Source organism: Triturus cristatus, chromosome 12 (genome assembly GCF_964204655.1).
Source record: "Triturus cristatus chromosome 12, aTriCri1.1, whole genome shotgun sequence".
Lineage (NCBI taxonomy): Eukaryota > Metazoa > Chordata > Amphibia > Caudata > Salamandridae > Triturus > Triturus cristatus.
In genome coordinates this window covers 701,393,938-701,420,659 of record NC_140595.1, presented here as the reverse complement: position 1 = coordinate 701,420,659, position 26,722 = coordinate 701,393,938, and the positions used below count along the sequence as shown (strand labels likewise).

Sequence of the window (26,722 nt, the reverse complement as noted above, 5' to 3'; positions counted from 1 at the left end):
TGGGGAGGCTGCCCCACTCCCATTGGTGTCAGAGCCCTTATCCAGCACAATGAGGCCCAGATTCAAGTCTGCAAGGACCTCCTCTCCAGGGCCATTTAACCATGGGCTAGCACTAAAGGCAGAGTGCTTCCTCCCTTTGGCTTCGCTGTAATGACACAGTGCTGTCAGGTCCAGGGGAGGAGGCCCCCAGGCATGGTTTAGCGCTGCTATAGCCATAGGAGAGTATTCTCCCCAAACCTCACAGCCATGGTCTAGTACTGTGAGGCCCAAGGGAGGGGGGACACACTCCCAAGGGCTTCACAGACATGGTCTAACTCTATGAGGCCCAGATGGGGTATTTCTCTCTCTCCTTCTGCTGGGCCTCACAGTACCAAGGGTAATAGTTGCAAGGTCCAGGAGACAGGATCTCTACCCTTTGGGCCTTGCAGCACTATACCAAAGTTGGGGGGCACCCTCTACTGAGCCTCACAGTGATGACCGAGCTGTGGGAGGCTCAGGAGAGGGGAACCTTTTTCTCTTTCTCTCTCTGCTGGATCTCGCAACTATGACCCAGTGAGACACAAATGAGGGAGAGAGAAAAAGAGAAGTTATTTATGGCACACTGGTGCAGGGCCACCTGTGATGGGCTGAGCATCGTACCCTGGTTAGCTGCCCTTACTACCCATGCCTGTGAGGGATGTCAGAGTGTATCAACAGAGCAGCTTCAACAGCTGGAGACCCTCTGTTGTTACATCTCTTTTCTGGTTTTCTGACTCTTTGAAAACATATAATAACTGAATATTTAAATTGGTAATCTATGCAAAGGACAACAAAAATGAAAAGATATGCCATAAGTTATGTGCTGTCTTTGTGACAGGAAGGATCCTGGGCCAGCAGCACCATGCAACTGAGGGGCGGCAGAGGCAGACTGTTAGCTCAACAACATTTTGGGTGGATTGTAGGTTTTAGAAGCAGCCTAAAGAAGGAACATATCTGCACAATAAATACTTTATTGATTTGCATTAGCACATTCAGAGGATTAAGAAGTTAATTACAATGCTAAAATACAGCATGACCTTTTTATCTTCACAGCTGCTGCACTATGTGAGAAATGTTAACTTCCAGAGCACAGCAGGGCACAAGATATTTTTTGATTCCAATGGGAACCCACCACCAGCCTACGAAATACTCAACTGGAAAATAACAGCAGAAGGAGCAGCAGAGAATGTGGTGGTGGGAACTTACCAGCTGGAACATACATCAGAGCCAGTGCTGACCCTTAACAACAGCCTCATCCATCTGGGCGTGTTTGAGAAGGTGACTAGAAAGGCCTATCCGTAATGAGCTTTTAGATTCCTATGGTATCATCCAGGGCTCCATGCAACCCAAGTGCATTTCCTTAGGAGGGAACCCCTAAAAGGTGGTATTGTTTTGTTTTCATGCTTTGGCACTTTGAATACGTTTTGTGCTCTTTGCATACCAACAGGAGGGGGGGGGGGGTGAGACCTTGTCTTTAGGGCTGACTCTGTTGGATACTGTGGGGATTTCATGAGGGGAGATGTAAAGTGTGTGTACAAAATTATCGCTACAGTGACTATTATGCTTGGATAAAGTGCCCTTTTCAGTTACTATTAATGGTGAAGGCTCAGCAGTTTTCTATGAGGTCTGATTAATATTTTGGATTTGATTGTACAACTGACATGCACAATTGAGCCTTGAAAAACTCAGCTTGTCCACTTCCCATTTCCTTCTTAGATACACATGCGCCTTGGCCTATAACTTCTAAAAGTGCTAGAAATAAACTAATGAATGACTGGTACTGTGTTCTTTGCCCACAGCCTGATTTAGTGTGCCCTGTTAAGAACTTCAGTCATAACTGTACTGTGCAGAGAGGATGAATGCCCTTTAATCAGGTCAAAAGACTTTCACACCATAAGCATTATCTCTGGTCAATTACCAGAACCAGCATAAGCATTATCAGTAGGTTACCTGCTAGATTCTGCTGATTACCAGGTATATTTTGGATGTCTCTGGCAGCTTTAACTGTCGAAGGAGATATGTATTAATCAATGGAAGAAACAATGTTTTCACTGTTTATTTTCCAGACAACTATTCTGGCTCCATATTTGTAGCAGAACTGGCTGTTGATAATTAAGTGCTATTGCCCACGCCTGTGGTCAACAGTGACTATTAATTACTCTCCCCATAATTATGGGTCTGAGATTTTGGTGATTCAGGTTGAGATTTAGTTCCCAGCCAGATATGTTCACACCTGTGGGAAAATACCCCTTTTTGTGTGGTCAACCCAATTTTCTTTTTAATTATATTGCTGGTTTTATGACTTTGTACACTGAGACTTTGTTGTTCAGTGCCCAGTGCATGAGATCTGACCCCTAAAACATGCAAACATCGTTTAATTCCTGCATTACATTTTAACTCTCCTGTATGACCATATTAAATAGTGTAGAAACTACACCTGTGGCATGGAAAGTTAAATATCACCTGTGGTCTGCAGCACTTATTGTGCCATCCACTAGTGTGACAAAGAAAACACAGCTTCAGGCCTATCAGTGTAGCCTGTCTGCTGCAGCAGTTTACACCTACAGTCATAACAGGGGAAAACATTCATTAAAATACTAATACGTCACTCCTCAGTAGCCCTTGTTGCACACAAATTAGGGTGCCTGGTATTTGAAGGTGGGGCATGTAGAAATATATTGTTGGATTGTCCCTACAGTGACAAGTGCCCAAAAGCTGTTTTCAATGTAGAAGACACTGGCTGTCGAATGAGGAGATTTATAGTGCAGATTATTCTATTAACTTTAATGTCACTGGTTAGGAAGAAGTTGTAGAAATGTATCAACCAGTATGTTTAATATTTAAAAAACATCTAATTCAATAGTGAAATCACTTTTTTAGTAAAGTGGAAAAAGTTGCCCCGGGATACTTTTCCTCATTTACTTAGGAGTGTCCAGGAGTCACCCATACACACTGGCTACCTCATCCTCAGCTCAAAAGAATACACTCTGGACCTGTGTAAGAACAGAAGAGGACTGCATCTGCTGCTGTATGAGGCTTGAAGGGCTGGCCTTGCTCCATCTTATGCCAGGACTTAGAAGTGGGCTCCAAGGGTCATTTGACTGTCCTTCTGTGTGGCTGTAAGGACATCAATAGCTGCAAGAGGTATTTTTCCCTAAAATGACCAGTGACTAACTGAAATTGGAAAAAGACTTGATCCTGTTGATGGCCTCTGAGATCTGTGATGATTAGTGGTGTTCAGAAAGACCTTTTCTAAAATCAGAAAAAAATATGGACTTAGGAAAATGTTGGATGTCCAGATCTCCGGTGGACCAACCACCCACATCAATCTGCCTAAAATGGAACCCCACCGAAGAATAAAGTCAGGTTTGTCCCACCCTGAGCTTTTTGCTGGCTGAGAATCCAACTCAGCGGACACTCGCACCAAGCCTATCCAACTTCAGTAAAACCTTCCCTGAATCAGCTTGCTTCCTTGCTCCACTGGAGGAATCAGAGTTCCAAAAAACAGACTAAAGGGCCAAATTATATCTGGGTGGATGGCCCATCCTCTGCCAGGACAAGAAGTGTCAACTGTCACATTTTGAAATGTCCATCAGCCTTGCAGACAGTTCAAGGAGGTTCCTTCCAATGCATTATAACTTTGCCAAATGGCTCCATCAAATATGATGGAGCCATACTGAGGTTCTGAAATTTGTCGTTTCTCGATCGTATCCAGACTCCATCTTGTGTTTTCCACCATCTTAGGTTGCCCTCACTCAGGCAGCTGGTAAACGAGATGTTTTTGTCATTTCTGCCCTTGCGTGTCAGGTAGCTTTTCGTCCCGTGTTTATTAACTAGTGTCAGTGTCTGGCCGAATACACTAATTAATGTCTGAGCCGGATAATCCCCGCCCGAACTATTTGTTAGCTCACACCATTCTTTCCACCCGCTTATCTTATCTACTGCCCTTCGCTACACATCTCATGCATTCTCTGGTCTCACGACTGTCCTTCTAGAACATACAACCATGTTTTCCTTTCTTGTAAACTGTATCATGTGGATTCTCTTTGCAATTTACTTAAAGGGGCCGGCAACAAACATCACGTGGAACCCGAGTCAGTTTTTAGCTTAAACCATTGTTGGTAACATTTGTCGATGTCTCAAATTTTATATGTGTTTGGGTTATACATTGGATCCATTGTATTTCACTGTATAAAAGTTTGTGCGCCACGGAGGTCAGGAGCAGTCTCTTGTGAACCCATCTCTGTGTGACTTCACGGACAACTGTACTAGCTGCAGCTAATAAAACTCGATCTTTTACGCCAGACGGAGTGTCCAGTGTCTCTGTATTGCAAGGCAGGAGAACTAGAGGATTTCAGGCGTACTCTGCGCCGCTTGGCCCTTAAGGGTCAGGTTCCTCAATACTGCAAACTTCCAATATTATTGTTTCATGTTTCCTAAAAGAAAATGCCAAAGCAGGATTTTCTTTTTGAAAATTAAAACAATAATGCCCCGTCACCTTGAGAGTTTACTTCCATGTTGACTGAGGCATCTGCACTTTTCTGTGCCCCTTACTTCCAGGTTATTCCTGGCTGTGATGGACATTTAAATATTGCTACATGTATGCTTATTTAAATTAGGTAGGCTGACATATAACCAAACTTCCAACAACCCTTACTCCGTTATGCCATTGGAAAAGTTTGACCATGGCAGAGATTAAGTTGTCTCCACCATTGTCAAACTATGGTCCGTCCACACTTAAGGTGGGCAGACGAACCATAGTCTTAGAGGGAAGGGAACTCTGTCGCCATTGCAATGGAGTTCCCTCACTGCCAAGATCTAATTCCCTCCCTAAATCTTAAGGTGGAAATCTTGATTGGGAAAGGTGCCACAAGTACCCAGCCGACTAGAGGACTTCTTTAGGTGCAGAATTGTACTTTTCTGGCTCAGAGTTACTGCTGTCAAAACAAATGGCTTTAGCGAGACCTCACTCAAACCCTATTCCTATTCGACTTCAAAGTGAAATTGTCAGATACAGTCTGCTGCCTTGCACTGCTGGAGCATCTTGACTTCTATTTCAGAGACTAAGTGGCTGACTTAGAGTTTGGCTGAGTACCCTCTCTGCCAAACTGAAGGTCCATTCATCTGATTTGTAGACAGGTGGACCTTAAGTATAAAAGCAAAGGAGTCTACTCCATTTCAATCGCTGACATACATAAGGGCCATTGGAGGTTTGGCCATTCGACATCCCACACAAAAAAGATACAAGGGACACTTCAAAGGTAATTTATAACTACAATTTTTAGATACAAATGGCCAACATGTGTTTTTTACAATGATCATCACTACTTTGCCTTTACACCTACATATTACCTTTGATCATAACAATTTTCGCCAAAATCTAAAAACATGGCTGTTCGACCTTTAGCTCTGTCCCTCCTATACTGACAACTCGGAGCCGTCCGCCAGCGCCATGAGACTTTCGGGTGATTTGTGTGTTAAATAAATGTCCCTGATTTGATTTGACTTCAAGAATAGACGTTTTTCCATGAAAATCATTATTAAGCAAATGCCAAAAAGAAAAAATCAAACATGGGATATATTGAATACTATAAATGTGAAATCCAATATTCATACTGATCAATATATACCTAGCAAACAATTTTCTCATTTCTGAGAGACGGTTAAATCATTTTGTCCATATAATTCCCCAGATTACCATCAGAATCTATTCTTAAAACAACTATACTTAATACATTTTATATTACTGCATTTCAACTACTTTGCAAATCTTATATCATTAAGAAAATCGTTACTATTCTCTGGCAACACTAAACAATACATTTGAGAATCTCTTTATGAAATGTAACTCCAGTTTAACATGTGACATAGAATTCAAATGAGACAGACACCTGATAATACTTCACAACAAAGTAGTAGATTAAGGTATTAATTGCATCAAGGTTTTCCACAGACCAAAAGTTTTTATCAACTAGTGACTTATTTGATATGACATAACAAGAACTCCATCCGCAGACACCAACAACTCATCCGAACTGCCAAAAGGACCTCCTTTAAGGAACGCATCGACAAAAACGCACACAACAGCAAAGAGCTCTTCAACATCATGAAGGAACTCTCCAACCCTAGCTCCAACTCTAACGACATCCTGCGGTTGCAAGACCTCTGCGACTCCCTAGCCACCTTCTTTCCCTGCAAGATCGCAGACATCCATGACAGCTTCAACAACCAGGCCCCCCTAACAGCCACGGACACCTCAGACTCACCTCCCCCCAGCCACACTGACTTCCTGCTCTCCTGGACCCACGTCAACGACGACGACACCATCAAAATCATGAACACCATCCACTCAGGCTCACCATCCGACCCCTGCCCGCACCACATCTTCAACAAAGCAAGCTCCACCATTGCACCCCATCTCTGGAAGATCATCAACAACTCCTTTGAGACCGCCACCTTCTCAGAGAGCTTAATGCAAGCCGAGATCAACGCCTTACTCAAGAAACCCAAGGCGGACCCTAAGGACCTCAAGAACTTCCGGCCCATCTTCCTACTCCCGTTCCCGGCGTAGGTCATTGAGAAGATTGTCAACAGACAACTCACCTGCTTCCTCGAGGAGAACAACACCCTGGACCCATCCCAATCAGGATTCCGCAGCAACCACAGCACCGGAACTGCCCTCATCGCCGCCAACGACGACATCAGGACCTTGCTGGACAATGGAGAAACCGCGCCCCTCATCCTCCTGGACCTTTCAGCCGCCTTCGACACCGTCAGCCACCATACCCTATGCATACGCATCTACAACGCAGGGATCCGCGACAAAGCCCTGGACTGGACGACCTCCTTCCTCACCGGCAGAACCCCGAGTCTCCGCCTTCCTCCATTCCGGTCTGAAGCCACCAAGATCATTTGCGGCGTACCCCAAGGATCATCCCTCAGCCCGACACTTTTCAACGTCTACATGGAAGCGCTCGCCAACATAGCCCGATCTCACAACCTCAACATCATCTCATACGCCAACGACACCCAGTTGATCCTCTCCCTCACCAAGGCCCCCACCACCGCCAAAATCAACATCCACAAAGGAATGAAGGCCATTGCCGAATGGATGAAGAAGAGCCGCCTGAAACTGAACTCTGACAAGACGGAGGTCCTCATCCTTGGCCTCACCCGCTCCGCCTGGGATGGCTTCTGGTGGCCGGCCACACTGGGAGCTGCACCGAAACCCACCGACCAGGCACGCATCCTGGGGTTCATCCTAGACTCCTCGCTATCAATGACCCAGCAAGTCAACGCCGTCTCCCCCTCCTGCTTCAACACCTTCTGCATGCTCCGCAAGATCTACAGATGGATCCCCACCGGAACCAGAAGGACGGTCACCCAGGCCCTCGTCAGCAGCAAACTGGACTACGGCAATGCCCTCTACGCGGGAACCACGGTCAAACGCCAGAAACACCTACAATGCATACAGAATGCCTCTGCACACCTGATCCTCAACATCCCCCGCCACATCACAGCCCACCTGAGAGACCTGCACTGGCTCCCCGTCAACAAGAGGATCACCTTCAAGCTCCTCCCCCATGATCACAAGGCACTCCACAACACCGGACCAGCATACCTCAACGAACGACTCACCTTCTACACCCCAAAACGCCAGCTTCGCTCCGCTGACCTCGCCCTCGCCACTGTTCCACGCATTCGCAGAACAACCGCCGGCAGCAGATCATTCTCCCACCTCGCTGCTAAGACATGGAACACCCTCCCCTTCCACCTGCGGCAAACCCAGGACCTGCTGACCTTCAGGAGACTTTTCAAGACCTGGCTGTTCGAGCAGTAGCAGCACCCCCCCAGCGCCTTGAGACCCTCACAGGTGAGTAGTGCGCTTTACAAATGTTTGATTGATTGATTGATTTATAATCTCACAGTATTTTGTAATTATTGGTGACATATTCTTAATACACCATTCTTTTCTAAATGGGTTTACAAGACGTGGTGACAATGAAAACTCTTCTACCTTTATTTAGGGGCAAGCAGATATTCTTGAAATCTCCCTTGCAGATTCTTTTCAGGCAGGGAAATCAATTGTTCCCAACAAAGCCCCTGGCCAAGACTGCATTCCCTTTGACTTGTATGCTTCAGTGGCAGATATTTGGGCCACACATTTAAATCTTATTGCGAGGACAATTATGAGGAGGGGTCCAATACCTAAGTGTTGGCACAGTGCAGAAATCATCCCAATTTATAAGAAAGGCCAGTGGGACAATCCCAGTAACTACACGCCTATCAGTTTACTAGCTGGGCTCCAAAAGATCTTTTGTCGACAGATACTGGGAAAACTGTCGGACTGGGCATCAACAAACAACATATTTACCAACCTGCAAACAGACATTTGCCCCAAAAGTAAGCACTTGAGATCAAATTTTTAGGTTTAATTTGATCTACTCGAAAAGCTGTTTTACTTGGTAAAGGCCATTTATATGTCATTTTTGTTGATCTTAATTCAGCCTTTGACATGGTTTCAAGATTGAAACTGTGGGAAGTTCTTGGCCACATGGGAGTACCAACTAATATTTTAGAAATCTTGATAAAGATTCATGATAATGATCAAGCACAGGCGAGATAAGGCAAGTATGGGGAACAAACCAAAGCTTTTAAAATAGAGCAATGAGTTAGGCAAGCCTGTGTTTTAGCCCCGACTCTCTTTTATTTGTATGTAAATGACCTGGCAGAAACCTTGGATTTCCAAAATTATAATGCTCCCAGGATTGGTGCTGTAAAATACCAAGGGGCAGATTTATGAGGGACTTGGGCCCCTTTTACGCTGCCGTTGCGTGACGCAGCGGCGGCTTAAACCCTGCGCCATGTTGCGCCCCATTTACATCGTGACGCATCTATGGAGATGCGTCACGGTGTAAAGCCCTGCGCCACATGAAACCTGCGTCAGGTTTCATGTGGGCGTTCCTACTCAGGGGGGGCGTTCCGTCGCAGGAACGCCCCTGAAAAGTGACTCAGTGAAATCTATAAGATTTCACTGAGTCACTTTCCCAACGCTGATGCGTCAAAACCCTGCGCCTGCTTGAAGCAGGCGTAAGGCTTGACGCACCATGTTAGGGATAGGGTAGGTTGGAACAGTGCTGGAGTTGCGTCGCGCTTGCGACGCAATTTCAGCACTGCGCCAACCTTACGCCGGCAGAAGCGTCACCTATCTGCTTGTCCTTGCACCACGATGCGCCGCATTGTAAATGCGGCGCATGTGAGGTGGCGCAAGGGCAAACTTGCGTGACGCATCTTCCCTGGCGCATCCATGCTGATTTGCAGGGATGCGCCAGGGAACATAAATCTGCCCCCAAATGCTGTTATTTGCAGATGACACTCTGCTCATCTCAAAGACCCATAGAGGCCTCCAAGAAACATTGAACCATTTCCTGCGCTGACCTGGGTCTAGAGTTGAACATAAATAGGACCAACTATGTGGTTTTCAACCTCTATAAATCTACAATACCAAAAATAATTGGCAACAACATACCTCTAGAGCAGGGTTCGAATTATAGGGGTTACTTTGTCACATAACCTTAGTTGGAAGGCAGAAAATAACAAGAGTGCATTAAAATTGGAGCAAGAGGCCGAGGCAACTCTGAGGATGGCAAGAAAGTTGAAAACAGCAATTGTAGCACCTGCACTAGCGGTTTACAAGATGAGGGCTAAAAGTGCCACTCTATATGGAGCAGAGCTTTGAGGCCACACTGCTACAAATGAGCTGTCACTCATAAAGAACAAATTTCTCAAGTGCTTAATGAAACTCCCAAAAAGCTCTCCAACATTTCCACTAATGCAGGATATGGGCTTATACCCCATTGCATTTACCATTCAGCGGAGGCCATTAATATTCTAGCACAGGATATGGTCAACACCACAGCTTGAATCCTATTGAGCACCCATGGGAGAGATTTTAAAAGCATCTGAGCATCTATGAATTCCTTGGGTGTTGTATGTGCAAAAAACATTCTGGTTTTTAAATCTTGAGAACCTCTGGGACTGTCCCGATGACTCACCCTTGACACCAAGGCAACTAATTAGAGAGTGGTGCAGGGAATATTTCTGGGGAGGAATGGTTAAAGATTGCAAACCAGGGAGCTTGACAGATCAAATCCACAACCATAAGATTGTGCCTTTTAATGAACCTCCTCTAGATGTCATCCAGGGTGAAGATCAGATATGGGACCCTGCACACACTAGAGCTTACAGCTGATGGGTAAAAACGAATAATTCTAATACTATCTGCCCTGCTTGTAATAAAGCTCAAGAATCTCTAGAACATCTTGTTTTTTTGTGAGGCCTATAAAGTAGGAGGTGGATTATCTCATTATGTAATTTACTAGACATCAGGTCTCTTTATCCAGCTTTGAGAATAATGGCAATTGATAGGCGTTAGGTGTTTTCGTTTTATAGTTTAGATACATATTTACACACTGCATGGCCAAGCCACAGTAGAAGGACGGAACGCTACTTGGGCAACTATTCTTAGTTAATCCACCAATACTTGGTATTTTATAAGAACTAACCCAGATCAGTGTATGTAAAACAGCGACCAAATCACAATAAAAAGCACTGTTCTAGGGTTTTAGATCATAATGTGTAATAATAAGTTGGAAAGGTTGCTGCTAATTTGATTCTTTTATAGTTTTTATGAAATATATCAGGAAACACTCACTTAAGAATTGTAAAATATGAATTATTGTGTACAGCTAAATTGTGCTAAAACCAACCTTATTTGGAGGATGTAACTGATTGTAGGATAAATTATTGGATTTTTATATTTTTTAACTACTGTACCGCAATAACTGTGCTCATTTTATGTGTGCTTTATGGATTTTTAATCTGAAATAAACAATTACAAACAAAATACTAAGGTGCCAATTCCGATCGGGTAAAAAATGTTCCCGTACCACTCGTATCCGTATTTTTTTACATACAAGTCGTACAAGTCCCGTACAAACGGCGAAGTACGATTCGTACCGTAAAATTACATACGAATTGCCTCGGGAAAAGTCTACGAGACGTCCCCGGACAGATTTACGTACGAGTCGTAAAACTGAAGTCCGAGCGCTCAAGTCCGATCCTTACCGGCGTCCCGAATACACAAGCGTATGGAAAACGTCCCGTACGGAGCGAACTTTGTACGACCACTAGCCCGGGTACACTTGGGCCTGGGGTATGAGTCGTACGGACCCCCACCCCACCCGCTTATGTACGCGCTGTAACCCAGCACCCGCGTATGTACGCGCCGGACCCCCCCACCTCAGCACCCGCACCTGTACTCGCCGTACCCCAGCACCCGCGTATGTACGGGTTGTACCCCCCCACCCCAGCACCCATGCATGTACGCGCCATACCCCAGCACCCACGTATGTAAGCGCTGTACCCCCACCACAGCACCCACTTATGTACGCGCCGTACCCCCCACCCCAGCACCCGCGCATGTACGCCCCGTACCCCCTACCCCAGCCCCGTACCTGGAAGCACCATACCACAACACTGTACCCCAGCATCGCGTATGTACGAGTCGTACAACACCATTGCACATGTGATCACTGTACAACAACATAGCCATGGAAGCACCTTACCTACGCGAAAAAGACTCGTACTGAACCAGGACACTGTAAAACAGCACAAGGACCGTTAATTCGACTTGCACAAAACCACAAAACACGTCTACAGGACAAAAAACAACTAAAAGACTGACCTGGCACATCCAAACAGTCAAACAGAGGCCCAAACTCACAACCACCTCTTATAACACACCCACCAAAAGTTCAAACACAGCCACACCCACAAATGGACCAATAAAAAGGGCCCACAATCACAAACCATGAGCCTTTGCAACAGACCCACTGCTGACAGACATCACACACAAACACCTGCACCCATACACCTTAACTTACACACCTTCATACAACCTTCTTCACACAGCCCCCTCTACACATACACACACACCTACACATTCATACTCACACACCCACAACCATCCACACCCACACCCCACACCGTGCCCACAGACAAAAATCCAAAGTTCACAAGGGAGGAGCTAACGAAATCACAGCTCTTTGGAACATTGGTCAGACAGACCAGCATATCCCAAAAAACTAGCCTGTGGCAGAGGATCGTCGATCGGGTGACTGCTGTTGCGCCCATCAGAAGGACCAGGAATGAATGTCAAGCCAGGTGGTACGATCTGCGCAGGGCAGTCAAGCGCAAAATGAACGAGGAATACGCCCAGAGTAACATCACAGGAGGTGGGCGGCCCCACAGACCGGTACATTACCATCCCTGGGAGGAGAAGGTGATGGCCCTGCTTCCGCCAATGGGAGTACACGGAGTCGAAGGAGTTCGAGAGCCTGGTGAGTACACAAACAACTCACGTAACATGGGGGGAATGGCATCCACACCCCAACTACAACAAATGCACTCACCTACCCCCAAGCCCTGACCTGACACAACCACACTCTAAACAATGCTCAGGCCACTAACATGAGTATGCCTCATTCACAAAGCAAGGCCATGCCATGTCCCAGCCTACACAAACCACAAACCCAAGACAGGATGTCCGGGATGCTGGGAGGGTGGGGATCACTAAACATATTGTACAACTCAGAAACAGACACCATTGCCCTCAGCCCATATGGCCCAGGTACATACCCATGCACCAGGCGCAATGCACAGGGACTGGCAAAGTACTGACAAGGTATCTGACACTTGGCCCTGCTGTAGGCAGCACAAGGCCCTCCTGTGACAACTGCAAAATCTAACACAAACACAACCAGCTCAGATATCTAGGACAGGAACTCACACTCGCTGACATGGCAGCATGCTCCATGGGGGGACAGATACATCACCTGGGAGACCAACTGCCAAATCACACTACACCCACCAGCAGGCACCGTCAATCAATCAACAATCGATCAGGGTACTTGTAAGGCGTGCTACTTACCTGTGAGGGTCTCAAGGCGCTGAGGGGGGGTGCCAATACTGCTCGAAGAGCCAGGTCTTGAGGGGTCATCTGAAGGCAAGTAGGTCTTGGATCAGTCGTAGGTGGGTTGGGAGGGTGTTCCAGGTCTTGGCGGTGAGGTAGTAGGAGAAGGATCTGCTGCAGGTGGGCGTACGTTGGATGCGGGGGACAGCTGCGAGGGCGAGGATGCCAGAGCGGAGCTGGCGGGGGGGTGTAGAAGCTGAGTCTGATGTGCAGGTAGACTTGTCTGGCAGTGTGGAGTGCCTTGTGTGTGTGGCTGAGGAGCCTACAGGTGATCCTCTTGTCGATGTGGACCCAGTGCAGGTCTCTCAGGAGGGGGGTGATGTTTCTGTGGCGGGGGCATTGACGATCACTTGTGCCGAGGCGTTTTAGAAGCGTAGTAGCCGCCATTGGTGTATGGATGGGAATCCTGCGTAGAGTGCAGTGGTGTAGTCCAGTTAGCTGCTGACGAGGGCCAGTGTCACTGTTCTACTTGTTTCGGGATCCACCAGTTGATCCGGCGGAGCATGCGTAGGGTGTCGTAGCAGGAGACGCCGTTGACCTGCTTGGACATGGAGAGGGAGGATGCGAGGATCAATCCTAGGTTGCGTGCGTGTTTGGTGGATGTCGGTGATGTCCCCAGAGCGATTGGCCACCAGGAGTCGTCCCAGGGTGAGGGTGTGGGTCCCAGGATGAGGACCTCCGTCTTGTCCGAGATCAGTTTCAGATGGCCACTCCGCATCCAGTCGTCGATGGCCCGCAGACCCTCGTGGATGTTTGTCTTGGCGGTGTGAGGGTCCTTGGTGAGGGAGAGGATGAGCTGGGTGTCATCGGTGTAGGAGATGTCTTAGAGGTTGTGTTGGCAGGCCACTTGTGTGAGGGGGGCCATGTGGATGTTGAACAGCGTCGGGCTGAGTGATGATCACTCACCCCTCACACAAGCACACAACCTCGGGGAAGCCAAGGGAGTCACACACTCTCACAATGGACATGTGACACAACAAGATCAAGCCACAGCCAAAAAAGCATCCAAGGCCAAATGCGACATGTCAAAGACCCTGGATAACATTTCAATCAGTCCCCTGCAACATACCCATCCACAAGTGAACATTGATGTGAATGCTAGGCACATACAACTACCTGGAGGAACTGTGGCAACCAGAACATGTATGAAACATGGATGTCGCATGAAACAGCATTAACATTGTCTCTCTCTCACACACAGGGCAACGTCATGGATCTCCCCCCAACACTGGGGGGGAACAATCACAGGCCCAGGCTCGGCAGGAAGATGATCCCACCGGCAGCGACGACTCTCAGCACTCTGTGGATGACCCCAACCGACCTGGACCCTCTGGTGCCCAAGCCCCTGCAGCACCTGCGTCAGGTACATCTGTGCCAACCACCACCCCCATTCTTGCCACATCCCAGGAGACACCCAGGAGCCCTGCCCGCACAGAACAACTGAGCCAGTCTGACCTGGAGGGACAAGGTTCTCCGGCCACCCAGGAGGAGGCAGACAACCCTGCAAATGGCATCACTCAGGGGTCCGGTAGACCCGATGTGCCCACAACGGCAGGCCAGGCTCGTGTGGGCAGGGGTGGTGGGAGTGGAGGCAGGCGGAGGCACGAACCTGACCAGCCAGCTGAGGGAACCGGTATGTCACACATACGCCACATCTTGGAGACATACCGGCGTGACACCAGGGGCATCAGCCAGGTAGTGGGGACCCTCAACGAGATTAAGAACCAGCAGGCCGAGCAACACGCCAGTCAACAACAACACCAAGGACGGATGGAGGCAAGACTGGCTGAGCTCCTGGCAGTGCAAACGGACATAAGCCGTTCACTCCGTCGGATCGCCAACAACATGGGCAACCCTCCCTGTGCCACCAGGCGAAGACCAGCACCAGCCACTGGGAGGGAGGAGGCGGAGGATTCGTCCGACGGAGCATCCCAAGCATCGTCAAGGCCTGCATCTGAGGGTCCCGCAAGGAAGGGGGGTTGTCCACGGAAAAGACTGTGAGAGGCAGCGGACCATCCACATCTCCCTGGTCACCTGGCCTGGCACCTGTCCCTCTGGCGCAACAGCAGCACCTCATCCAATGACATTCTCTGCCACATGGACTTGCTGGTCACAGTCTGACCAATGATGACCAACACTGTGGTCTGGACTCTGATGACTCCAACTGACAAGGATGCCATCTCCCCCTGTGAACTTTGGATTCCATGCACACTGTATAGCACCTATTTGTCCACACTAAACAGGCCCCCCACCGAGAATAAATCTCTTTTTCTACAATTACATGTTGCATTCATTTTGCATGAGTACACAACCTATGTGTGGGGAAATTTCAAACTATGCATGAGTGTTGAACTAACTCCAGCCATCCATACCCTGGAATCTGAGTCTGGGACAGGACACACATGGGTCACAGTGTATCATACTATAAAGACATGGAGCACAATACTCACCAGTGATGGCCTCAAGCTGCTGAGGGGGGGCATGCATTACTGTGCAGACAGACCAATTGGGAAGAGTATCCTGAAGGCGTAGAGGTCATGTGGATGTTGCCGGGGAGGGAGTAGCAGGTATGTCTTGCCAGGTGGGAGAACTATGTCCTGCATGCTGGAGTACGGTGGATGTGAAGAATGGTGGCCAGGGCAAGGTTAGATGCGCGGAGTTGGCACAACGGGGTCTCGGATGACAGACGGCCAAGGTTGGTGTGGGGTCTGGGTTTGTGGCCTGCCTCCTGAGTGTGGGTGAGGAGTCTGAAGGTCATCCTGCAGCACACAGTGATACATTGCAGCTATCTCTGGTGGACGGTGATGTGGCTGGGGTGCAGGATGTTGAAGCTGAGGTGTGCACATGCAGCCTGGATGTGGACTGGTTTCCCGGGAGTTAGGATGTACTTGCTCCGTAGAGGGCGGGGCAGTAGTTGACATGGCTGGTGTCGTGGGGCTGGGGCATGGTCTGTCTTTCCCTGGAGTGGATCTATCTGTGGATCATGTGCATCATGCAGAGGGTGTTGCACCCTGAGGTACAGATGCTGGTGATTAGCATGGCAAATGTGAGTGACAAATCCATGATGCACACGATCTTGTGTGCGTGGCCACTGGGTGCATGTGCAGGGCTCTTGCGGGTGGGACACAAGCAGTTGACCCACCTGTAAGGGGACAATCCTCAGATGATTACCTCAGTCCTGTACAAGTCCAGCCTCAGGTGGCTGATGTTCAGCCATTCATCAATGGATCTCATGCCTTCTTGAATGTTGGAACTGCCAATGGCTGCATCTTTGGTGAGGGTGAGGAGCACCTGGCTGTCAATGGCATACGAGCTGATGAAGATGTGCTGTGTGCATGTGATGCCGGTGAGGGGGACCTGGACACATTGAAGATTGACACGCTGATAGATGATACCTGGGCCATGTGCCAGATTATGCCACTATACTACATGCTGAAGGCTTAAGTCCCACTCTCATGGCCTTGCTGGTGTACGGAACCGGTGGGGAGTAGGAGGGACATTACCTGGTTGGTGTGACAGGGCCTGGAAGGCGGAGCAGCACTGTGTAGGCAGTTGGAGTTGCACAATCACCATGCAAAGGTGTCGTGTGTGCGCCTAGGGTATGCCTCAGAGCAGGCGGTAGCTCCTTGGATGGACAATGCTTGGAGGGTGGCTGCAACATCAGACTCTAGTGTGATGTGGGTCATGTAAGGACATGAGGGTCGTGCAATGTGCACGTTGCATGCGCTTACGGTCCAGCCTTTGGCACCGCGTGGGTGCAACAGTGGCACAGACAAGCTGATGCCAGCAAATGAATGGGTGGAGGGAGGAAGGGAGGAGCATCTTTGAGGTGTGTGTGTTGCCGAATCTGTAAACTCTCTGTGCCCTTGCTGCAGGGGCCGCAGCAGCAGGCGGCATGACCTGAAAACTATGCCACTAGTTGCACACAAAGACAAGGATGTCAGAAAGGACTACTGCAACAGGCGTATGTAAAGGAAGGAGTGTCCGGTTTCCCATGGCACACCCAGAGACAATGGATGCACAATCACCAAAGATGACTGACACCGGATCATTAAACTGAAGGATGAGCTGCGCACAGGATACACACCCTCAGCAGGTGTTGACAGTCTGTTGTGGTCACCAACATGCCCAAATACATGCACAACCATGGACATCATGCACAATGGATATTCAAATCCCTGAAGAACTGCATGCATGTTGCTAAACTACACATAGACTCATATGCACAATCTTTGACAACTATGCCAGGGATGCCGCATGCAAAGTGGCAAGAGACCTGCATTGACAGAGATGAGGCACCTTGGAGGGTGAGGAACACCTTTATTACTCAGGTTCACACCTAGGGAAATACATCAATATGAACAGACTCACAGGTCATTTGGCAGAACATGTGGGACCTACACTGGACACCCCCTTCACAACACAGATGCTGTAAATCCATTGAACTGGCACACAAGTGAAGGGTGTGAGCCAAACACCCCCTGCTGCACACGGAGGGGCTGCAATTCCCCATTTATCCTCTAATGGGGATGTCCCACAATATGTCCACCCGTAGCATCCCGTATGTTTCAGAGGGAAGTTGTACACACATTGATGCCTTCATCAGAATCCACAGTCCCATCACAGATGACTGCTACGAAGGGTGACTATCAATACATGGGAGTCATGCAACATGTCATGTGCCCCATGGAGAGTCAACATGTATGTATAGTAGCACAACATGCACAGGAGCAGTGCCCACACATTACAAACACCTACCAACACCAAAATGCCGTGCAGCAATCCTTAACCAAATAGACTTTTCCCCATGTCCATGCATGGGACGCTGATTCAGCACACGTTGCAATACTCATGAGAAATAGCGGGAGGCCAACGATGACACGAGCAGACAGCATGCAAAACTACCTGGGGATGACAGACACACAAGAAGTCAGGGAAGAGATTGTCATCCGCATGCATGGTCATTTACTCTACAGGAATAAGTGTGTCAACATGCTATATTAAAATTGAGTGTCTAAACAAAAATGTGTGGAAGGACATCATCACTCGAGTGACACATCTGAACACATATCTAAGTCACTTAGCATACAGTCAGCTGGACACACACATTGCAACACATGCCACACAAGGCTCCAGGCGTGCACACTCAGACCCATGGACTCACCATTATGAGAAGAAGTTGCGTATGTGCTGACTCCGGATGTCGTCCTCCTCCTCCTCCTCATCCTCACTTGCCTCGTGACCAAGCCCTTCATCCTCCACGGGTGGATGTTCCTGCTCATCCGGATCCAGGATGAGTGGCACAGCCTTCTCCACTGCCATCTTGTGCAGCATGCAGCACACGAGGACGATCTTGCAGGCCTTCACCGGTGCATATAGGAGGGACCCGCCTGTCTTGTGAAGGCACCGGAATCTGCTCTTCAGAAGGCCAAACGTCCTCTCAATGACTCGCCTGGTCTGCCCATGTGTGTTGTTGTAACGGTGATCTGCAGCTGTTCTGGGGTTGCGGAGGGGCGTCATCGGCCATGGCATGTTGGGATAGCCAGAGTCCCCTACATGGAAACATCATGTAAAGAAGTGTGTCAGGAGATGCCGTAAGATACAAAAATAGCGCTAAACAAAGGACAAACAGAGTATACCCACCAACAAGACATGCTCGTTCGTTGTGCAGCCCCAGCATCATTTCTGGCACCCTGCTATGCCTCATGATGTAGGCATCGTGTGCTGACGCTGGAAAACGTGCACAGATATGGGAAATCAGCATGTTAGCAAGACACACCACAAGGGCATTTATAGAGTGGTAATGTTTACGGTTGCGATAGGTGACCTCCTGTGCCTGTGGTGGTACCAAAGCCACATGTGTCCCATCAATAGACCCAATTACATGGGGCATCCCTCCCAGGGCATAGAACTCACCCTTGACACCTGTCAACTGCTCACGAGTTGGAAAATGGATGAATTCATCCAGGTGCTCCAACATGGCTTCTAAAAATCATGCAGGACACGGCTGAACATGGTCTGTGACATGCCACCCACATCAGCTATGGTGAATTGAAACATACCGGTGGCAAAAAAATGTAGGGCTGCCATCACCTTCATCTTGGGGGTCAGCGCAGTAGGCTACCTGTGTCGCGGTTGGAGGTGTTGTTCAAGCTTTGCGGTCAAGTTCTCAATCAACTGTTGCAAGAAGCGGTAACGCCTTATGCAGTCACGTTCCCTCATGGCACCCAAGTCTGGCATTGGTCGGGGGAGAGGCGATGCCCTGCAGAAAATTGGAAGGAATAACGAAGAGTTAGTACATAACAACATCAATGTCAATGAACTGAGCACATGCTCAACTGCTACTACACATCTGCTAAATACAGAGTCAGGTCTGTGCAATACATCCAGGACATGTATGCCAGCCAGGTGATACTCCTACGACAAGCCAGCTACACCCGTTGATAGTCAAGTTATACATGACATGGCCCGAAACTAGCTGTGGGCCAGTGTAAGTGAACAGCCAGAGACATCACAGGAGTGAGATACATCCACATATCTGCATTTGAACGATGTCATCTCATACAGACTGCTGGCGGCAAGCTAGACAAACAGGTCACATGTCATTGGATATGTACAGATCATACACATAGCAATGAAGGGGTACACGTGAAAAACGAAAACACAGACATGGATACGGCGCAGATATGTCCTCTTGTCATAAAATCATCTTTGAAGCATCCAGACACACGCAACGTGTGAATCCACATGTGGCATGGTGTGCGTATATGTGTGCCACCCCATCTACACACAGACATATGTTGGATGCAGCAACAGCAGATGCAGTTGACGGAACACCAACAGCAAGCTCATGGGAACACATGACACACACAGGACATAGTCACATCGGGGCACGCTGGTACTTAGATGTCAGGTGTTAGTGTCCCTGTCCCTGGCATCAGGGGACATTTGCGGGTGTTGGTGACTGTGCCATACCAGTGATGCAGTACTTGACACATTTGTACTACATGCACACATGTGCAAAGTGGGAAGGGGAAGTGTGGCACATACTGCCCCATCACACATGACATGTGTACACAGGGCATCACACATCTATTGTGCTAAAACATGAGGAGACATGTGCCATATCACTGCCTGACACACCTAGGCCCTGCACATGAAGGACTGCAATTACTATGACTTGATGTACAACCGTGCACGAGTCTGACACCTCCATTCCATTTGTGTGCGCCTCCTATCACCTGTGTAAGATGTGAAACGCACCGTACACACGCTCTGAGGGCATGTGAATGGTCTGTATCATCACATTGGTGTTCCCGCCGGAGTACGGGTGTGTGTACGGACCGTGTGTACAGGTACGTGTACAACCAGTGTGTACACTGCCGTAGTACACGTAGGTGTACACACTGGTCGTACCCATACGTGTACGACCATAGTCCACGTACATGTACACACTGGTAGTCCACATACGTGTACACACTGGTCGTACACGTACGTGTACACACTGCTCGTACACGTACGTGTACACACTGCTCGTACACGTACGTGTACACACTGGTAGTACACGTACGTGTACACACTGCTCGTACACGTACATGTACGACCAGTGTGTACACGTACTTGGACTACCAGTGTGTACACGCATGTGGACTACCGTAGTCCACGTACGTGTACACACTGGTCGTACACGTGGATGTATGACGTTACAACGCATGCTTTTACACCGCATGCCGTTACAACGCATTTTTTACACCGCAAGATCTGTTACAACGCCAGCCTTTACAACGCATGCTTTTACAACGACGTACACTAGATGGAGTGCTGACATTAGAAATGTATAATTTACTATTCTAACTCCAGTCCACGTTGCAGTAGGGAAGGTGTTTGGATAGTAAAACTACACTATTTCTAATGTTAGCACGCCATCTAGTGCATTTCGTTGTAATGGCATGCGTTGTAATGGCATGCGTTGTAACAGATTTTGCGTTGTAATAGTTTCGTTGTAATGGTAGTGCGGTGTAAAAGTTGCGTTGTAAAGGTTGTTCACCCGTACACGTACGTGTCAAACGCACTGTGCAACTGGTGCGGTAGGGGTATGTGTGAAACGCACCGTACCTGTGTGTGGATAGCTAAATTACATAGGGACACATGAGGGACAAGTATTAGGGCCTAAATGCATGCTGGTTGTCATGGATACCGATTTTTAAGTTCACATTTTCAATCATGTGGCCTGGAAAAGGCAGTTGGCAACTAAATACAATGTTGCAAAGTGGTTGTTGACTTCACATTATGCTCAAATTTTGAACCATGCAAAGGCCCTTACTGGGGTATGTTTAAAGGGATTGGAGGAAACGTAGGATGCAAATGAGACTGACCAATCACTCTGTACTCCTGTAAATTAAACAGCCCAGCAAGGCAGATATAAGGCAGCCAGAACCCATGAGAGGGCACTTGCCTGCACTACCTTTCACTCGACACCACTGCTGCTGCTTGTGCTTCCTCTGGCACCATGTCAGGGTCTGTGCGGAAGGCCCAGCCTTTCACCCATGAGGAGAATGAGGCATTGCTTGATGCCATCCTCCCACAGTACCCCAGCCTGTATGGGAGACCAGGGGAGCAGGTGTGTGCTGACTCCACTAGCTTTGACTGTGCACCTTTTTTGTGACTGTCACTTCTGGCATTGTGTCCAGGTGTGACAGACATGCAATCCCCAGGGGGGGAATGGCTTATGTCTCCCATGCAGAGCATGATGTAGTTCCTGTGTGCACTACTCACTTGCATTGTGCTTACTGTGACATACACTGCATAGTGCATGGCACATTCAGCCTGCCCAATCCTTAGGGCAATTTTTGTCCTATAGTCCAGAGGTGATTCACTGGCCCCCCCGGTGTGACAGGTGACTGTACCCAAAGATGTGTGTGAGTTGAGTGGAGCTGTGGTGAGAGTGTCCAAATGATGTGTACGCCCCCTGGACATTGATGTGTGTGAATGTTCCTTGTCATGTGGGTGAGTGTCTATGTGGAGTGTTGCACCACAGCTGCATGGAGGAGGCAACAGCTCCACCCATCTGATGTGAGAAGAAAACCGTGCAGAGTGTCTGACTTGCTGAGCTAGCACCACACCTGTGACACCCCACAGGCAAGTGGCACATGTGCAGAGTGAGGTTTGTATCCGCTGTTGCCAATGGCAGGTGATTGATCTGGGCCTGTGTACTCTGCTGGGGTTGCGTCAGTGGCCTGGGGCATGTGACTGCTTGGAGGTGCTGTCCATCAGCCTGGTGTTGCATGTGATGCACAGCATGTGCCATGATCAGGGAGTGTGTTGCACCCCTCATGCCACCTGTGTACATCCAATGCCATGTAGTGCATTGGAGCTTCCACATAGGCTAATGTCCCTATGACAAAGGTGCTATTTGTTGCCAGCATACTATGCCCTGTTCAACATATTAAAGATGTTCAAATGTGTGTCTCTGTGACATGGAGCAGGTGTAGTGATGTTGTCTCACTTTGTCATCCTCACAGGTAACTGCCTACGCCAAGGGGGGGATATGGAAGCGGGCCATCAGGGCCGTGAGATCGGTGGAGGGTCACAGTTGGCGCCTCGCCCAGGTGAGGAAACGCTGGCAGGACATCCGGTGCTGGTCCCGGAGGATCGCCCGGTGGCAGCTGAAGGACTCACCTCCACACAAGCACGGCGGGGGCCGACAACTGACCCACCAGATGAAGCGTGTCCTGGCGGTGGTCTTCACTGACTTGCATAGGCCGTTACAGGAGTTGCAGCAGCAGGAGGGGGGTAGGTGCATGTGTGTTTGTTGTGTGTCACCAGCTTTTGGAAGTGCTCAGTCGCCTGGATACACAGCGAGGGTTAATTTGTGCAGTGCATATCCTGTTCCCCAAAGTCAATCGGTGTTGTTCTTCCTCCCTTCCCCTCCTTGACATGTGTTCTCTGGTCTGTGTGTAATCACTATTGCACATGGTCAATTAGGCTGGCAGTTAATCCAAGTGCACATTGCTTTCTGCATCATGTGGGGGGGGTCTGAGACATGTGTTGTTACCTTGCCTGTGCCCTGTCCTGTTCAGTCATTTGGGGGTCCATATTAGTTGGCAATGATGCTGAGTCTCAACATAGGAGTGTGAGTTTTCAAATGAACAGACTTGCAGCATGCATGACCGATGTTGTGGCCTCAGACATGATGTGCATAGTGCCGGGACGGTAGCTCATGTTACAGTCAGATAAATCCAGGACCATGGAGCAGTGTTCCCACTACAGTCCCCTAAGACACCCTTGCATCGGAATCATGTGTGTCATCCAACACTGTGCCCATTCTCTGTGTGTTCAGCATAGTTAGGCCTCTGTGGCATTGTTCCCTGCCCTCATTTGTATTTATCTAAAGTATGCTACATGTGCCCATTGTACAGGCTGACCCCATTTTGCTTGTGCATCCTCACACTGGGCAGTGCCTGTGTGTCTATGTACAACTATCTGTTGATGGTTGTTGGTCACAAATATGTGTTGGCAGCCTCACGAGGTGATGTGGAGTGCATTTAGGAATTCTTGATGCACATTTGAGTAAACCCAGATTAAGAGGTGTAACTTCTGGATCTGTCTCAATAACATTGTCTCAGGTATGGGGGGTTTGTGCAGGCAAGGCTTACATGTCCAAACCTTATGTCTCCTTGCCGGGTCTGACCTGTGTGTGATAATTGTCTGGACAGACACTCAACATGCAGTGACCCAGTCATGTATTCTGGGTTTAATGTTTGTGCTTTGCACCATGTGTCAAAAATGCAAATACATGGCTCATGCTCATCCATTTTTGCCACCAGTGTGTGGTCGAGATGCTACGTAGTTTGGTCTGTGTGTGCTGAAATCTGTGTGGACATTCTTGCTTGCCATGAGGGTGTCTCCTCAGTGCAGGTGCTCCTTATCCCGACACATTGCAGGCCCATTAGCTAATGCATTGACCTGTGTTTGGACATGTGTGCCACTCCACATGACAGGCAGTGGGTCAGATGTGTTGCCAACTGTGTCATCTTGGTACGGATGTCCATGTGACAGGTGACATGATTCAAGTTTTTAGTCAATAAGTATTGTACCTTGGCACTCACTACACTTGTCAACATGTCTCAATTTTTCATATGCTTGATTTTGCTAGTTGGTTGTGAAGGACAATAATGTGCCTGCATGACAGATGTCTCCCAGGGAAGTGCAAAATAAAGTACTTTTACACTTTCCGTGGACACGCTGGCACATTTTACTGGAAGGCACAGTTTGATTACCACTTGTTTTCTGATTATACATATCCATGTTCACACAGTGTGTTTGCATGTGTGTAAGTCCTTTGTTGTTGCTGATACCAACTTACGAGTGTCAAGTCATCCAGACCACCATGGTGCCATGTATATGTACTTACTGATACCCCATTTCTTCTTTACACTGGCTTATTAGAATTCGGCTGCCAGCTCATACAATGACTGTGTAAATGTATTTTTGTGTGCACATCATTGTGTGACTTCTGTCATACAGGCACACATGTCTTCTGTTCACAAAGTGTCACATTCACACATTCTAAAGATGTCCATTGTTTAAAGTGTTGTGAGTCCCAAGGGATTGCAATGTTTTTGGCTATGGTTTTCAAAGTACTCACAGGTCTCAGAGTGTGGGGACACCTTCAGCATTGAGGTGTGTTATTTGGCCTTGGGTGCACCAATACTGTTTCATTCACAGTGAACAAGAGGTGGCATGGCTTCATAGTCTTGCTGTGCTCAACTGTCCCCAGACACTAGCTTCTCAGTATAATTCGATATCAAGTTATTTGCTGTTGTGTAATGATCTCCATTGTTTCCAAGTGTCATGATGGGTCAACAAACTGGGGAGTGCAGGGTTACATATGTGCGGACTATTCTAGATGTTACTATTGATGCATTTCCTGATATGCACTGTGACATTTTTGTTTGGACTCATGAGTCTGTTGTATACAGGTGACTGATTATTTTCTGTCTCTTCACCTTGCCCACAGCATCATCGGAGGACACCGAGGGAGACACCTGCACGGACGTGGAGGAGGGATCCAGCACCACTGCCACCACTGCTGCCGAGTCTGCGGGAGCAAGTGGCACGGAGGGCGAGGGGAGTCAGGCAGAGGACCTGTCTAGTGACAACACTGACTATGACGCTGACGGGTCCGAGGCTGAACTCCTCGAGGGGGCGGAGGCTGCTACGACACCTGGCAGCAGCACTACATCTGTCACCACCCCCTCCATTCCCATCACCGCCCTCCCAGTTGCTCCGGTCCCTTCTGTGCTAGGCAACACAGTGTTTCCTTCGTGCCAGGCACTGCACCCCCTGCCCCTGTCCCCCCTGCTGCCCTCACTGCAGAGTCTGTGGACATTCTGCGGAAGTTGCAGGTTGGCCAGACATCGATGCTGAATATCCTCCATGGCCACACCCGAATGATGACACAGATGGTGTCGTACATGGAGGGCATGTCATCAGCGATGTCTGACCAATGGATGTTGCAGAGGTCCATGGACTCTTCACTGACGGCAGCAGTGAGTCTCCTGCAGTGTTTCGGCCCCCCTATCCCTGCACCATCCACACTTCCCACTCCCATACCTGTCCCAAGCACACACAGACATTCCCAAGCATGCACCCCACCAGACACAGGAAGCACACCACCACGTAAGGGCAAGCGCACTCCTCCTGGCACGCACACTCAGGGGGATGAGGGCACACCCACTGGGTCTGCGGCACACAGGCATACACGCAGCCACAGTCCGAGGCCGCCTGGCGCACTACCCAGTCCCTCCAAAGGCACTCCCCTCGGCTTCCCTACCACACATCCTGAAAAAGAGTCCTACTTGGCTGTGCTGGGCCTCAGCCCCTCTGGCTCTCCAGCCCGCAAACGGGAACGGCACTCCACGGGTAGGGGAGTTGAGTCCCCCCGCCCACCAGTAGTGCTGCACCCCATCACTCCGACCCCCTCCCTCCTTTGAGGCTGTGTTTTCTTCGGGTGAAGGGGAGACGCTGGACGACCTGGCAGCAGTGTGCAGCGCCGAGCTGACCTCCACCTTTGGCGCTGTCCCACCCCCTGTGGTGGAGGCGTCCGTCCCTGCACCCACCACACCTACCCTTACACCACCTGTCCCTGCGGTGCCTGGTCCTTCCCGACATGATGCCCCCCCCCCCCCCAGTTGACGAACCTGAGGGTTCTAATGTGCAGGCAAGCTAGGGGAGACGCGTGGCCATGTGTCCCCCCCAAGGACTTCTGATCTGGACTGGCGATGTGCCTTTGTAAATAGTGTCCTTAAATGCATTTTCATTTAATGCTAAATAAAGCATTTTCTTTTCAGTTTTGTGGAAATGTGGATTTTCCTGATCAGTTATGTCCCCTATCTTGGACCCCAACGGTTCTATATGCATGTTACAAGCACATGTATGTTTCCTCCAGTTCCAGTTTCGAAAGACGCAAACAAATGTGCGTCCACCGTCCACATGTCCTCTGTCAGATCCGCCATTAATGGGTTGGATATTCGATTCCTAAGTATGAAAGGCCACCGACTTTATATGGCTAACTTACTCCATTTTTACAGTTCAGGCAAAGTAGGCCCGATTCTGTCCTCAAGCCTTTCCCTGCTCTCTGCCTCTGACAGCTTCAGCTTGAGCCCGCAT

General features: G+C 48.8%; 1 protein-coding gene across 1 annotated transcript in view; it reads left to right on the top strand.

Moving 5' to 3' along the window:
• Positions 1 to 26,722, top strand: part of LOC146780139 (vomeronasal type-2 receptor 1-like) — a 154,606-nt gene that overhangs the window by 21,038 nt on the left and 106,846 nt on the right. Inside the window, exon 4 of the mRNA XM_085637124.1 lies at positions 1,072 to 1,296. Within this exon, the coding sequence (XP_085493250.1) occupies positions 1,072 to 1,296 (225 nt within the window). The remainder of the gene's footprint in view (positions 1 to 1,071; positions 1,297 to 26,722) is intronic.